At 47.8% G+C, this 13422-nt stretch overlaps 1 protein-coding gene across 3 annotated transcripts in view; it reads left to right on the top strand.

Moving 5' to 3' along the window:
- Positions 1-12881, top strand: part of CCDC28B (coiled-coil domain containing 28B) — a 47610-nt gene extending 34729 nt beyond the window's left edge. For all 3 annotated transcript variants that reach the window (XM_063954244.1, XM_063954246.1, XM_063954245.1), the window contains one exon: positions 12173-12881. In XM_063954244.1, the coding sequence (XP_063810314.1) occupies positions 12173-12248 (76 nt within the window). In that variant the 3' untranslated portion in view covers positions 12249-12881. The remainder of the gene's footprint in view (positions 1-12172) is intronic.
- The last annotated feature ends 541 nt before the right edge of the window (positions 12882-13422 follow it).

Here is a 13422-nt window from a genome sequence, read left to right as displayed (position 1 = left end):
TAGCTGGGGGCTTTGTCTTGTAAAATTCCCTACTTGATCTTCCATGAAGATAGAGCTAAGCTCCGGACACCTCAGCAGTTCCTTCCGAAGGTTGTGTCGGCATTTAATTTCAACCAACCTATTGTGGTGCCAGTTGCTACTGACTCCTCAATTTCATCAAATTCCTTGGATGTTGTAAGGGCTCTGAAAATCTATGTGAAGAGGACTACTCGTTACAGAAAATCGGACTCTCTGTTTGTCCTGTATGATCCCAAGAAACTTGGGTGTCCTGCTTCTAAGCAGACGATCTCGCTTGATCAGTTCACTATCCAGCATGCGTATTCTACGGCAGGATTGCCGTGTCCTACGTCTGTTAAGGCCCACTCTACTCGGAAGGTGGGTCCTTCCTGGGCGGCTGCCCGGGGTGTCTCGCTTTACAGCTTTGCCGAGCGGCTACTTGGTCGGGGTCGAACACGTTTGCAAAGTTCTACAAGTTTGATACCTTGGCCACTTAGGACCTGAAGTTTGATCAATCAGTCCTGCAGGAGCCTCTGCTCTCTCCCACCCCGTTCTGGGAGCTTTGGTACATTCCTATGGTACTAATGTTGACCCCAGCATCCCCTAGGACGTAAGAGAAAAGAGGATTTTAATTACCTACCAGTAAATCCTTTTCTCGTAGTCCGTAGAGGATGCTGGGCGCCCGCCCAGCGCTTTGTGCTCCTGTAGTGGTTACTTTGTTCAGTACTGCTTGGTTCTTGGTTTAGTACCGTTTTGTTACTTGGTTAAGTAATATTGGAGGTAATTCTGAGTTGATCGCAGCAGGAAATTTTTTAGCAGTTGGGCAAAACCATGTGCACTGCAGGGGGGGCAGATATAACATTTTCAGAGAGAGTTAGATTTGGGTGTGGTGAGTTCAATCTGCAATCTAAATTTCAGTGTAAAAATAAAGCAGCCAGTATTTACCCTGCACAGAAACAAAATAACCCACCCAAATCTAACTCTCTCTGCACATGTTATATCTGCTTCCACTGTAGTGCACATGGGGGGTCATTCCGAGTTGTTCGCTCGTTATTTTTTTTCCGCAATGGAGCGATTAGTCGCTAATGCGCATGTGCAATGTCCGCAGTGCGATTGCGCCAAGTAAATTTGCTATGCAGTTAGGTATTTTACTCACGGCATTACAAGGTTTTTTCTTCGTTCTGGTGATCGTAATGTGATTGACAGGAAGTGGGTGTTTCTGGGCGGAAACTGGCCGTTTTATGGGTGTGTGCGAAAAAACGCTACCGTTTCTGGGAAAAACGCGGGAGTGGCTGGAGAAACGGAGGAGTGTCTGGGCGAACGCTGGGTGTGTTTGTGACGTCAAACCAGGAACGAAACTGACTGAACTGATCGCAGATACCGAGTAAGTCTGGAGCTACTCAGAAACTGCTAAGAAGTGTCTATTCGCAATTCTGCTAATCTTTCGTTCGCAATTTTGATAAGCTAAGATTCACTCCCAGTAGGCGGCGGCTTAGCGTGTGCAAAGCTGCTAAAAGCATCTTGCGAGCGAACAACTCGGAATGACCCCCATGGTTTTGCCCAACTGCTAAAAAATTTCCTGCTGCGATCAACTTGGAATTACCCCCATTGTTCAGCCGTTGCTTATGTTTCAAGCTAGTTAGCTTGGTTTGCCTTGTTTGTGTGAGCTGGTGTGAATCTCGCCACTATCTGTGTAAAATCCTCTCGAAGTTGTCCGTCTCCTCGGGCACAGTTTCTAGACTGAGTCTGGTAGGAGGGGCATAGAGGGAGGAGCCAGCCCACACTCTCAAACTCGTAAAGTGCCAATGGCTCCTAGTGGACCCGTCTATACCCTATGGTACTAATGTGGACCCCAGCATCCTCTACGGACTATGAGAAAAGGATTTACCGGTAGGTAATTAAAATCCTATTTTTGTATGCTCCGGTCAGCTTTACTAGCTGTAGGGTGCAAGCCAAATGCATGTGCTGCAGGGCAGCGACAATACCGACCCCTCGCATACCCCTAGTTATGATTCTGGCCAGCATCACCTGTTTCCCAATGGAAATGTAGCCCTTGCCTGTGACACCATAGCAAGGCATCACACTCCGAGGTCATCACCAACACGGTGAGAAGCTGTTAGCTGCATCACCTCCATGCCAGCGGGTGATGCTTTGTGTGGGGACACCACAGGAACATTAAAAATATCTTATAGCACTCAGTGTTTTAGGTGTACCCTAAATATTGATGCACAAGACAACTGCCTAGGTTTGACTAAAGGTAGTTCCAAACCCTTTAACCCCTTCAGTGGTATGCACAGAAATCTTCCGGGGTAGCCAGTGCTGTCAGCGCTGGCCACCCCGGAAGATTTTCGTGCATATGACTAGTACTGGCTGATAGCCTGGGGACAGCCGCGCAGCGCGCACGGCTCCCAGGAATCAGCCTAAGCTATTTTGGCTTTAAGCCCACCCCCCGGACTCCCATTGGCCGGGGGGGGGGGCAGGCTTAAGTGTATAATAGGTTATGCTGATTCCCAGGCACCGTGCACGCTGCACGGCTGTCTCCAGAGAATCAGCAATGATGCTGGCGATGCCTGCGGGTGTTCCCGTGCTGGTGATCGCCCCTCTTCACCTCCCCACCGGACTTTTAACCCCTGCATCCCTGTATTGAAAAACACACCATTGGTAGGTGCATATTTTTTAATTCAAAACCCACTGTGTAAGGGTTTTTGCAATTAGCACTGACGCTGACGATGCCTGCGGGTGTTCCCCCATGGGCAATCGCCCCTCTGCACCCCCCCCCCCCCCTCCCCTGTACTTTAATCCCTGCACTCCCTAAATTTAAAAACACACTATGGGATTATTTTTTTATAAAACCCACCACTGAAGGGGTTAATTCCCTCTTTTATTTAGTAACTAGATCACATTCCCAAATTTATAATGGGAAATGCGATCTCGCTGAATGTACTAAAAAATGTAAAACAATACCGCAGTGAGCCCTGTGATAATTACTCCAGCTGCGACTCCTGTACCCGTGCACAGCTTTTTCTGGCCCTAGGCAGAGAAAGCTGTGCGAGGAGCCAGCAGTGTGAGCAGCTGTGTGTGTTCGATGGACACATACATTGATCACTGTGAAAAAAAGTGGCAGCATACTAGGTCACAGCAGCAGGGAGCCCCAATGATCTGCAGTCCTGGAGCTCCGACCACCGATCCCTGGATGTTTGTGAGTATGATCAGGGTTGGGTCGCAGTGAGAGGAAGGTCTTTGCGACGGGGAGGGGGCTGCAGGCGGCAGTGGTAGCATCGGCGATGACAGGCGTTGGCACATGAGCAGCACATAACCGGAGTATTTTTCATGAAAAAAAAGGCCCAATTTGGCTGCGGAGTGGCATCACAGGGATAGAGCTGTCTCGCAAGCTCTGTGTCTGCATGTGATAATTGATACATCCGTGCAATGTAATCAATTATCGCATTGTGGATTGGGTTGATTTTATCACAGCACATCTGCATCCTCAGATACGGATGGTGATAAATTGGCCCCTTAGGAAGAGACAATAGTGCCATCAGATATAATGAATGCATTTCCTACTTAAATAAAATCTCTCTTACTGCAAACAGTATAAAGAAAGCGCAAGTACTTTTCTCATTAGCAGTTCTTGGAAATGCATAAAATATTGAACTTATTTGTCTGGCATCAGGCTTTACCCAGAGAAGCGCACAGGCAGAGCATATGTCACACTACATCCAAATAGCTGATTTATATAGATCCAGTAAATATTTGAAACAAAAGAAGTGATGAGGCTGTATCTTACCTCTTTCTGCAACCACTCATTTTGCTGAATACTATGGTACACTTGCTTTTGTTCTTATCAGTGAAATAGTAGTGGCAGGCTGTCTTAAGACATTCTCAGTGTGAGAGTAAAATGATTTTACTTGCACAAAGTAAAATTTGAAATTGACTTTAGTACATTTTTATTGTCATAGCTGCTGCTACTTCTTCTGAGGTTTTAGCCACTAGAATGAAAGGAGCAATAATAATAAATACAAGCCAAGTGTGTTTTGTATTTAATATTAGTGCGCCTTTAAATCCAGTGGGCAAAATGCAGCGGCTTTTGAAACGCTTTGCTACCCCCAAGAGTATCGATCAACTTAAATCTAATTGTGCTGGATGAGTTATAGGGGACCATTTATCAAACAATATATGCAGCAAATATTAAGTATCCCCTGAATGTATGAGGGAGGGACTGCAGAAGATAATTCCGATACCTGCTGCGATCCCTCCATTCCCGCTGGTAGCCGCAACCGCCATAGGTTGCCAGATTTACCAGTATCCGGAATCTGAAAATGGTGGCAGCCTATTGTAGCCTATGGGCTACTTAGCACAATCTCATCCGTCAGAGGGTTCCCCCCGGATCCCCCCCAGAAGTGGTTTTCAGTGCTTGTGAAGACCCCCTCCACCCATGCATGCGCAGACCCCTCACTGAGCCCCTGTCCCGCCTGTGCTTGTTTATACATCCAAGCGATCCTCGGCTCTGTCGCGTCCTGATCGTATTGAATATGTGATCATTGAAAAATGGGTTCCATAGTTAGATCAGATTCAAACATGTGTGATCAGCTTTATTCCTTTGCTATGTTCTCCCAATCCACCAATAACACTTTATCAAGACTACCATTACAAGTAGTAACATAGGCAGATCAGCCTTACTCATCACTAAGGGCCTTATTCAGAGTCACTCTGAAACTTAATCACAATTTTCATCTGTGCAACCTATTCCATCAGATTTGCAGCACACAATACAAATAATCTGAATTGCTCCACAAATCAGATGCAAAAAAAATAATAATTATATCTCCATTTCAACACTTAGAAATATATGCACAGGCTTATCCTTCCCTAACTGTGCATGAATCAGTCTTTATTTGTGAAACACAAGTGAGTGCTACGTGCAGCGTAACATTTTTAAATTGTGCTGGAATATATGGGTCTGTTATTCACAGTTGCGACAAATCAGTCATTAGTAGCTTTGCAGTCATCACTATCCACTTGTGCACTTATACTGAGGGCTGAGCTGATGCAGCTTAGATATCCTCAGAAGGCTGCATTAGAGACTTTTTAGCACAGCTACTACAGTCGGACTGACACCCACTTTGCATGCGGCAGAGGACTATCCCTCACTATGGTGGTCATTCCGAGTTGTTCGCTCGTTGCCGATTTTCACTATGCTGCGATTTGTTGCTAAATGCGCATGGTGCATTATTTAACTAAAAACTTAGTAGTTTTGCTGTTGATCCTGCGGCGCGTTTCAGTCACACTGCTGATCGGTGAGTGATTGACAGGAAAGGGGCGTTTCTGGGTGGTAACTGAGCATTTTCCGTGAGTGTGCTAAAAAACGCAGGCGTGTCAGGGAAAAATGCGGGAGTGTCTGGAGAAACGGGGGAGTGGCTGGCCGAACGCAGGGCGTGTTTGTGACGTCAAACCAGGAACTAAACGGACTGAGCTGATCGCAATCTAGGAGTAGGTCTGGAGCTACTCAGAAACTGCAAGAAAATATTTAGTAGCAGTTCTGCTAATCTTTCGTTCGCTATTCTGCTAAGCTAAGATACACTCCCAGAGAGCAGCGGCCTAGCGTGTGCAATGCTGCTAAAAGCGAGCGAACAACTCGGAATGAGGGCCTATGTTCATACTCATTCCAGCCCTAGCCTCTGCCCCCTAGCTGCAGTAAGTCTAAAGACTTGAAACAAAACAAAGATTCAGATTTTGAAGTTGCACATGCTATAAATTACAATTTGAGACTCCAAGAAGTCTAAGATTGCATTTGCAACTGACTCTGAATAAGAATAAGGGCCTGATTCAGATGTGGTTGGAGTTGCTATCACTGCTGCTTCCTTGGAAAATGCACAGTATGGTATTGCAGCAGGAGGCGTCTATTATAAGCAGACACCTGCTGCAGTAGTAATCTGACCTGTGTCCTATGATGCAGCATCGGATCTCTGAACTCACCATCAGACAGCTTGTGGCATCCATGGAGCCGTGCAAGCCTCCCGTCGCAGAGGCCAGGAAATGTCTCTCCAACAACAGAGATCTCTTGCCGCTTCCCTCCAATAATCAGTACTTAGTGTTGCCACAGGATCTGAATCATCCTCTAAATAAGTAGTATTCATGGGAGTATGTACTGTAAGTAATTCAGAGCAGATTGTATGTGAAACACATTTCTTTATAGTTATTCTCAGATGGGGAAATTCAATTAGCAATTGACCCCCCGGAGCTATACAATTAACCCTGAAGCGCAGCTGATAGCAGATATTATCAGGGATTTCTCTTACGTCCTAGAGGATGCTGGGGACACCAAAAGAACCATGGGGTATAGACGGAATCCGCAGGAGCTTGGGCACACTAAAAAGACTTACTCTGGGTGTGAACTGGCTCCTCCCTCTATGTCCCTCCTCCAGACCTCAGTTAGACTTTGTGCCCAGGAGTGACTGGATGCACACTAGGGGAGCTCTCCTGAGTTTCTCTAGAAAATACTTTATGTTAGGTTTTTTATTTTCAGGGAGACCTGCTGGCTACAGGCTCCCTGCAGCGTGGGAGTGAGGGGAGAGGAGCAGATCTACTTCTTCTTAGTTAAGGGCTCTGCTTCTCGGCTACTGGACACCATTAGCTCCAGAGGGTTCGATCACTTGGTGCGCCTAGCTGCTTGTTCCCGGAGCCACGCCGTCACCCCCTCACAGAAGCCAAAAGTCGGGTGAGTATGAGAAGATCAGAAGACTTCAGGACGGCAGAAGACTTCAGTAACGGAAGGTACAGCACAGCGGTAACGCTGTGCTCCATGCTCCCACACACATCACCAACGGTTTTCACTGGGTGCAGGGCGCTGGGGGGAGGGGGCGCCCTGGGCAGCATGTTACTGGAGGTTGTTTGGGCGGCAAAAAGATTGTGGGTGCCTCGGCACCGTTTACAGACCCCCGCCGGCATTTTTTTACAGATTTGAAATTGGCGGGCCGAAGCACGCCGGGAAGGGGGCGGAGCTTCGTCCCGCAGCTCACGGGCGCCATTTTCCCTGCAACGCGCGGCTGAGGGATAGACGCTGCCGGGACCTCCACGCTTCTCTCCCAAGTAACGGGGGGGGGGGCATTTTCAGAGGGGGGCCGCAGTGTGGTGCTTAATAGTAACATAAGGCAGCGCTGGGTACATATATAGTTTCTAGCGATATATGGGCGCTGGGGTGTGAGCTGGCATACTCCCTCTGTGTCCTCTATCTGGGCTTTATTGTGGGCCTGTCACCTAGCTGGGACATTCTGTGTGTTGTGGTGTGTCGGTACTACGTGTCAGCATGTCTGAGGCTGAAGGTTATTCACCGGAGGAGGTTATTGGGGGAGCGGATGCGGGGCTAGAGTTGGGACTGTCGACGCAGCCGACACCTGATTTGCTAGCATTGCTCAGTACGATAAACTCGAATGTAGCTTCCTTATCAAAGAGGTTAGATAAGTCTGAGGCACAGACCCAGGTGTGGAAAAAGTCCATGGAAGAGGCTTTGTCTCAGGTGCAGACCCCATCCGGGTCGCAAAAGAGGCCATTTACTCAAGTGGTAGATACTGATACCGACACGGACTCTGATTCCGAGGTCGATTTCACTGAGGCAGCTTTACATCCACGGTTAGTTAAGAGTATTCAGTACATGATTGTAGCTATAAAAGACGTTTTACACATTTCTGATGAACCTGCGGTACAGGAAACAAGGATTTGCTTGTTCAAGGGAAAAAAACCTGAGGTGAAATTTCCCCCCTCTCATGAAATGAATACTCTTTGTGAAAAGGCTTGGGAGTCGCCGGATAAGAAATGGCAGATTCCCAAGAGGATTTACATGGCGTATCCTTTCCCCTCTGATGACAGGGAAAAATGGGAGGCATCTCCAAATGTTGACAAAGCTCTATCTCGTTTGTCTAAGAAAGTGCACTTCCGTCTCATGACACGGCAGCTCTCAAAGATCCGGCGGATCGCAAACTGGAGACGTCTCTGAAGTCCATTTTCGCTAATTCGGGTGCATTGCTCAGACCCGCTGTGGCGTCGGTATGGGTGAGTAGTGCTATTGCTAAATGAGCTGAGAATTTAGCTAATGATATGGATACTCTTGATAAAGATAATGTCCTTCTAACTCTCGGTTATATTAAGGACGCTGCAGATTACATAAAAGACGCGGCAAGGGACGTCTGTCTCTTGGGTTCAAGAACCAATGCCATGTCGATATCAGCCAGGAGGGCGCTGTGGATCCATCAATGGAACGCTGATGCCGACTCCAAGAGGGCTATGGAAGCGCTACCCTTCAAAGGTACTGTCTTGTTTGGGGAAGGCTTGGCTGACCTGGTCTCGACCGCGACTGCGGGTAAGTCCTCGTTTCTTCCTTATGTTCCCACACAACAGAAAAAGGCACCACATCAGCAAATGCAGTCCTTTCGTCACAATAAATACAGGCGTGGAAAAGGCTCGTCCTTCCTCGCTTCAAAGGGTAGAGGAAGGGGAAGGAAACCTCCTGCAGGTTCAGGCGCCCAGGACCAAAAGTCCTCCCCTGCTGCTACCAAGTCCACCGCATGACGCTGGGGCTTCCCTGGGGGAGTCCGAACCGGTGGGGGGCCGTCTATGAATTTTCAGTCAGGTCTGGATTCAATCAGGCCTGGATCCTTGGGTACTAGAGATCGTGTCTCAGGGATACAAACTGGAGTTTCAGGAGATGCCCCCTCACCGGTTCTTCATTTCGGCATTACCAGTAGTTCTTCCGGACAGGGAGGTGGTGCTAGCAGCGATTCAAAAACTGTGTATACAGAGGGTCATTATTCCCGTTCCCTCGTCCCAGCGGGGGGAGGGGTCTACTCGAGCCTCTTTGTTGTGCCGAAACCGGACGGTTCGGTCAGACCAATTCTAAATCTAAAATCCCTCAATCCATACTTGAAAGTTTTCAAGTTCAAGATGGAATCCCTTCGAGCGGTGATTGCCAGCCTGGAAGGGGGGAAGTTTATGGCGTCAGTCGACATCAAGGATGCCTACTTACATGTCCCGATATATCCTTCACATCAGGCCTTTCTCAGGTTTGCGATACGGGATTCTCATTACCAATTTCAGACGTTGCCGTTTGGGCTTTCCACGGCTCCGAGGATTTTCACCAAAGTCATGGCGGAAATGATGGTTCTCCTTCGCAAACAAGGGGTTACAATTATCCCGTACTTGGACGATCTCCTGATAAAGGCAAGGTCCAAGGAACGGTTGCTGAGAAGTGTAGAGTTGTCACTGACGGTTCTGCGACAGCACGGTTGGGTGCTCAATTTGCCAAAATCCCAGTTGATTCCGACCACTCGGCTTCCTTTTCTGGGCATGATTCTGGACACGGAATTACAGAAGGTATTTCTTCCAGAAGAAAAGGCTATGGAACTGCAGACGATGGTCTGGGAAATTCTGAGGCCGAAGAGTGTGTCGATCCATCAATGTACTCGGGTTCTGGGGAAGATGGTTGCGGCGTACGAAGCCATCCCATTCGGCAGGTTTCACGCCCAGGTGTTTCAGTGGGACTTGCTGAGCAAATGGTCCGGGTCTCACCTGCACATTCACCGGAAGATAAATTTATCTCCCAGAGCCAGAATTTCTCTCCTGTGGTGGCTACAAGGTCATCACCTCCTCGGGGGACGCCGATTCGGTATCCAGGATTAGGTACTTCTAACAACAGATGCAAGTCTCCGGGGCTGGGGCGCAGTCACCCAAGGAAGAAACTTCCAGGGGAAATGGTCGCTTCAGGAAGCCTGTCTCCACATAAATGTCCTCGAGTTAAGAGCCATTTACAACGGCCTGCTGCAAGCAAGAAGCCTTCTTCAGGGTCGACCTGTCCTGGTGCAGTCAGACAACATCACAGCGGTGGCGCATATAAACTGTCAAGGCGGAACGAGGAGCAGAGTGGCAATGGAGGAGTCCACAAGAATCCTTCGCTGGGCAGAACAACACGTGTGCGCCCTATCAGCGGTCTTCCTACCAGGAGTGGACAACTGGGAAGCAGATTTCTTCAGCAGACACGATCTCCATCCGGGAGAGTGGGCTCTTCACCAAGAGGTATTTGCAGAGGTGACAGAACGCTGGGGAATTCCGTTGATCGACATGATGGCGTCTCGTCTCAACAAGAAGCTCCCGAGGTATTGTTCCAGGTCAAGGGACCCCCAAGCCACTGCAGTGGACGCCCTGGTGTCTCCGTGGGTGTTCCAGTCGGTGTATGTGTTCCCTCCACTTCCTCTCATTCCTTAGGTACTGGGGATCATTCGACGAGCAAGGGTTCAGGCGATTCTCGTCGTTCCAGACTGGCCAAGAAGGGCCTGGTACCCGGATCTTCAGGACTTACTAATGGAAGATCCTTGGCCACTTCCTCTAAGAGAGGATCTGTTGTTGCAGGGGCCATGCGTGTTTCCAGACTTACCGCGGCTGCGTTTGACGGCATGGAGGTTGAGCGCCAGATCTTAGCTCGTAAGGGTATTCCCAGGGAAGTCATTCCAACTCTCATTAAGGCTAGGAAGGAGGTTACGGCGAAACATTATCACCGTATTTGGAGGAAGTATGTTTCCTGGTGTGAGTCTAAAATGGCTCCTGCGGAAGATTTTCTCTTGGGTCGCTTTCTCCACTTTTTACAGGCAGGGGTAGATGCAGGCCTAAAATTGGGTTCCATCAAAGTGCAGATTTCGGCTTTGTCTATTTTCTTTCAAAAAGAGTTAGCTGCCCTCCCAGAGGTTCGGACTTTTGTGAAAGGAGTAATGCATATCAATCCTCCGTTTGTGCCTCCCGTAGCTCCATGGGACCTTGATGTGGTCTTACGGTTTCTCATGTCTTCCTGGTTTGAACCTTTGCGTAAGGTTGAGTTGAAGTTTCTCACTTGGAAGGTAGTTATGCTTTTGGCACTGGCGTCTGCCAGGCGGGTGTCAGAGTTGGCGGCTTTATCTCATAAGAGCCCGTACTTGATTTTTCATTCTGATAAGGCGGAATTGAGGACTCGTCAATAATTTCTGCCGAAGGTGGTTTCTTCATTTCACATTAACCAACCTATTGTGGTTCCGGTGGCTACGGAAGCGGTGGCGATTCCAAAATCTCTGGATGTTGTAAGAGCGTTGAAGATCTACGTCACTAGGACAGCTGTTGTTAGGAAGACTGAGGCGTTGTTTGTCTTGTATGCTGCCAACAAGATTGGTCATCCTGCTTCAAAACAGACTATTGCACGCTGGATTTGTAGTACGATCCAGCAGGCTCATTCTTCGGTCGGACTACCGGTGCCGAAGTCGGTGAAAGCCCATTCTACCAGGAAAGTGGGCTCATCTTGGGCGGCTGCCCGAGGCGTTTCGGCGTTACAACTTTGCCGAGCAGCTACTTGGTCGGGTTCTAACACGTTTACTAAATTCTATAAGTTTGATACCCTGGCCGATGAGGACCTGGCGTTTGCTCAGTCGGTGCTGCAGAGTCGTCCGCACTCTCCCGACCGTTCTGGAGCTTTGGTATAATCCCCATGGTCCTTTTGGTGTCCCCAGCATCCTCTAGGACGTAAGAGAAAATAGGATTTTGGTACTTACCGATAAATCCTTTTCTCCTAGTCCGTAGAGGATGCTGGGCGTCCGTCCCGGTGCGGACTATTACTTGCAGTGTTTTCTTGCTGGTTAAATTAGTTTATACACGGGTTGTGTATTGTTTTGTTTCAGCTTGTTGCTGGTGTTAATGCATACTGCTATCTGGTTTAAAGTTACTCCGGTGGTACGGTATGTTTGTGGTGTGGGCTGGTCGGTTTGTAGCCCTTAGTTTAAACAAAAATCTTTTCCTTGAAATGTCCGTCTCTCCTGGGCACAGTTCCTATAACTGAGGTCTGGAGGAGGGGCATAGAGGGAGGAGCCAGTTCACACCCAGATTAAGTCTTTTTAGTGTGCCCAAGCTCCTGCGGATCCCGTCTATACCCCATGGTCCTTTTGGTGTCCCCAGCATCCTCTACGGACTAGGAGAAAAGGATTTATCGGTAAGTACCAAAATCCTATTTTTTTATTCCGGGACCTCAGCAGGTTCTGGGCACAAAAAATGGGGGCTAATAGAATAGTACAAAAAAAAAATTGTGAAAAACTAATTTTCCCCCGATGTCTACCGATGTACTACTGTGCTTAGTATATATAGATAGATTCCTTAACAGATGATGATTTAGACAGAAACTGAATTTGGCAGAAAACCTGGAAACACCGCCTTCCCCTAGTGAAGAGGTGACAGAGCATATCCAGTAGGGAGTCCTGGATATAGATCTATTATAGGAATGGTGACTACGCAGAGTACACAGAGGAAATACTCACCTAACCAGAAGACTGCACGTCCAATAGGAAACTTACTGCTCCCCTATGCAGTTTGGGTATAAGTGATAGAGTAATAGGAAAACTTAGATGAAGAGTGTGGAATTGGCAAGTACTGCTGTGCAGTTAGTTTTTAGAGGTACAAGCACAAATGGGTGGTATTCAGTTTGCCGGCTGTTGGGATCCCGGCGCACAGTATACCGGCGTCGGCATACCGACAACTTTTCTCCCTCTTGGGAGTCCATGACCCCCCTGGAGGGAGAATAAATACATGGGGCTCATTTGTGCTCGGCCAGCTGTCGGTATGCTGGCGGTCGGGATCCCGGCGCCGGTATGCTGGCTGCCGGCATACCATACTACCCCCGCACAAATGGTATATGCATTCCTCAGCTTTTAACCAGCAATAGTTGACTTGCCTTAGTGTATAGAAAAATTGTAAGAACATGCAAGTTCAGGAATGGTAATTCTTTATGCAGCACAGCAAAGTAGACTGCATCTAGCAAATGTCAATGCATACAGTATGTGTGTACATATTTATTACTTTATAATAAATAGCTCTCTATGTAAAAAGCTGGTGTTATTTGTCATTGTCACAGGAGTACAGCACTAAAATGATATGTTGACTATTCTATGGGATACATATTAGGTTATGGCTAAAACCAAGTTGGGGAAAAGACCTCTGACGTCACCAGGGGGGTAGAAATCTCCGAACAGGGTACCTGAAATGTACCACCACCAGGTTATTAAAGGTAGTAGTTGGTGGCGTGGATAGTGACAGTACTATCCCGCCAGCTTAGCTCCTCCCCCTGATGTCAAAGGTCCTTTAGCCCACTTGATCTACCATACATATTAGGCAAAACACATGTCTGTGTGGTCTTGGACACTGAATCATGAGGCTGTAATGAGGCTGTAACAATGCAGGAATGCATCTGATCCATAACAGTCTACACGCTTATGGCTATGTGTGTGTGTGTGTGTTGACACATGTGACTTCAGGTGAAGGGATACAGATATTGCCCTGGGCATCACATAAGAAAAAAAACAAAACAATAAAAGTATTGTAGATGTACAGTATAGTACCTCTATAGTGCCGATATATTAAAAATGTACT

Source organism: Pseudophryne corroboree, chromosome 2 (assembly GCF_028390025.1).
Source record: "Pseudophryne corroboree isolate aPseCor3 chromosome 2, aPseCor3.hap2, whole genome shotgun sequence".
Taxonomy (NCBI): domain Eukaryota; kingdom Metazoa; phylum Chordata; class Amphibia; order Anura; family Myobatrachidae; genus Pseudophryne; species Pseudophryne corroboree.
Note: the sequence above shows the minus strand (reverse complement) of the source record. Positions and strands in the feature narration are given on the sequence as shown.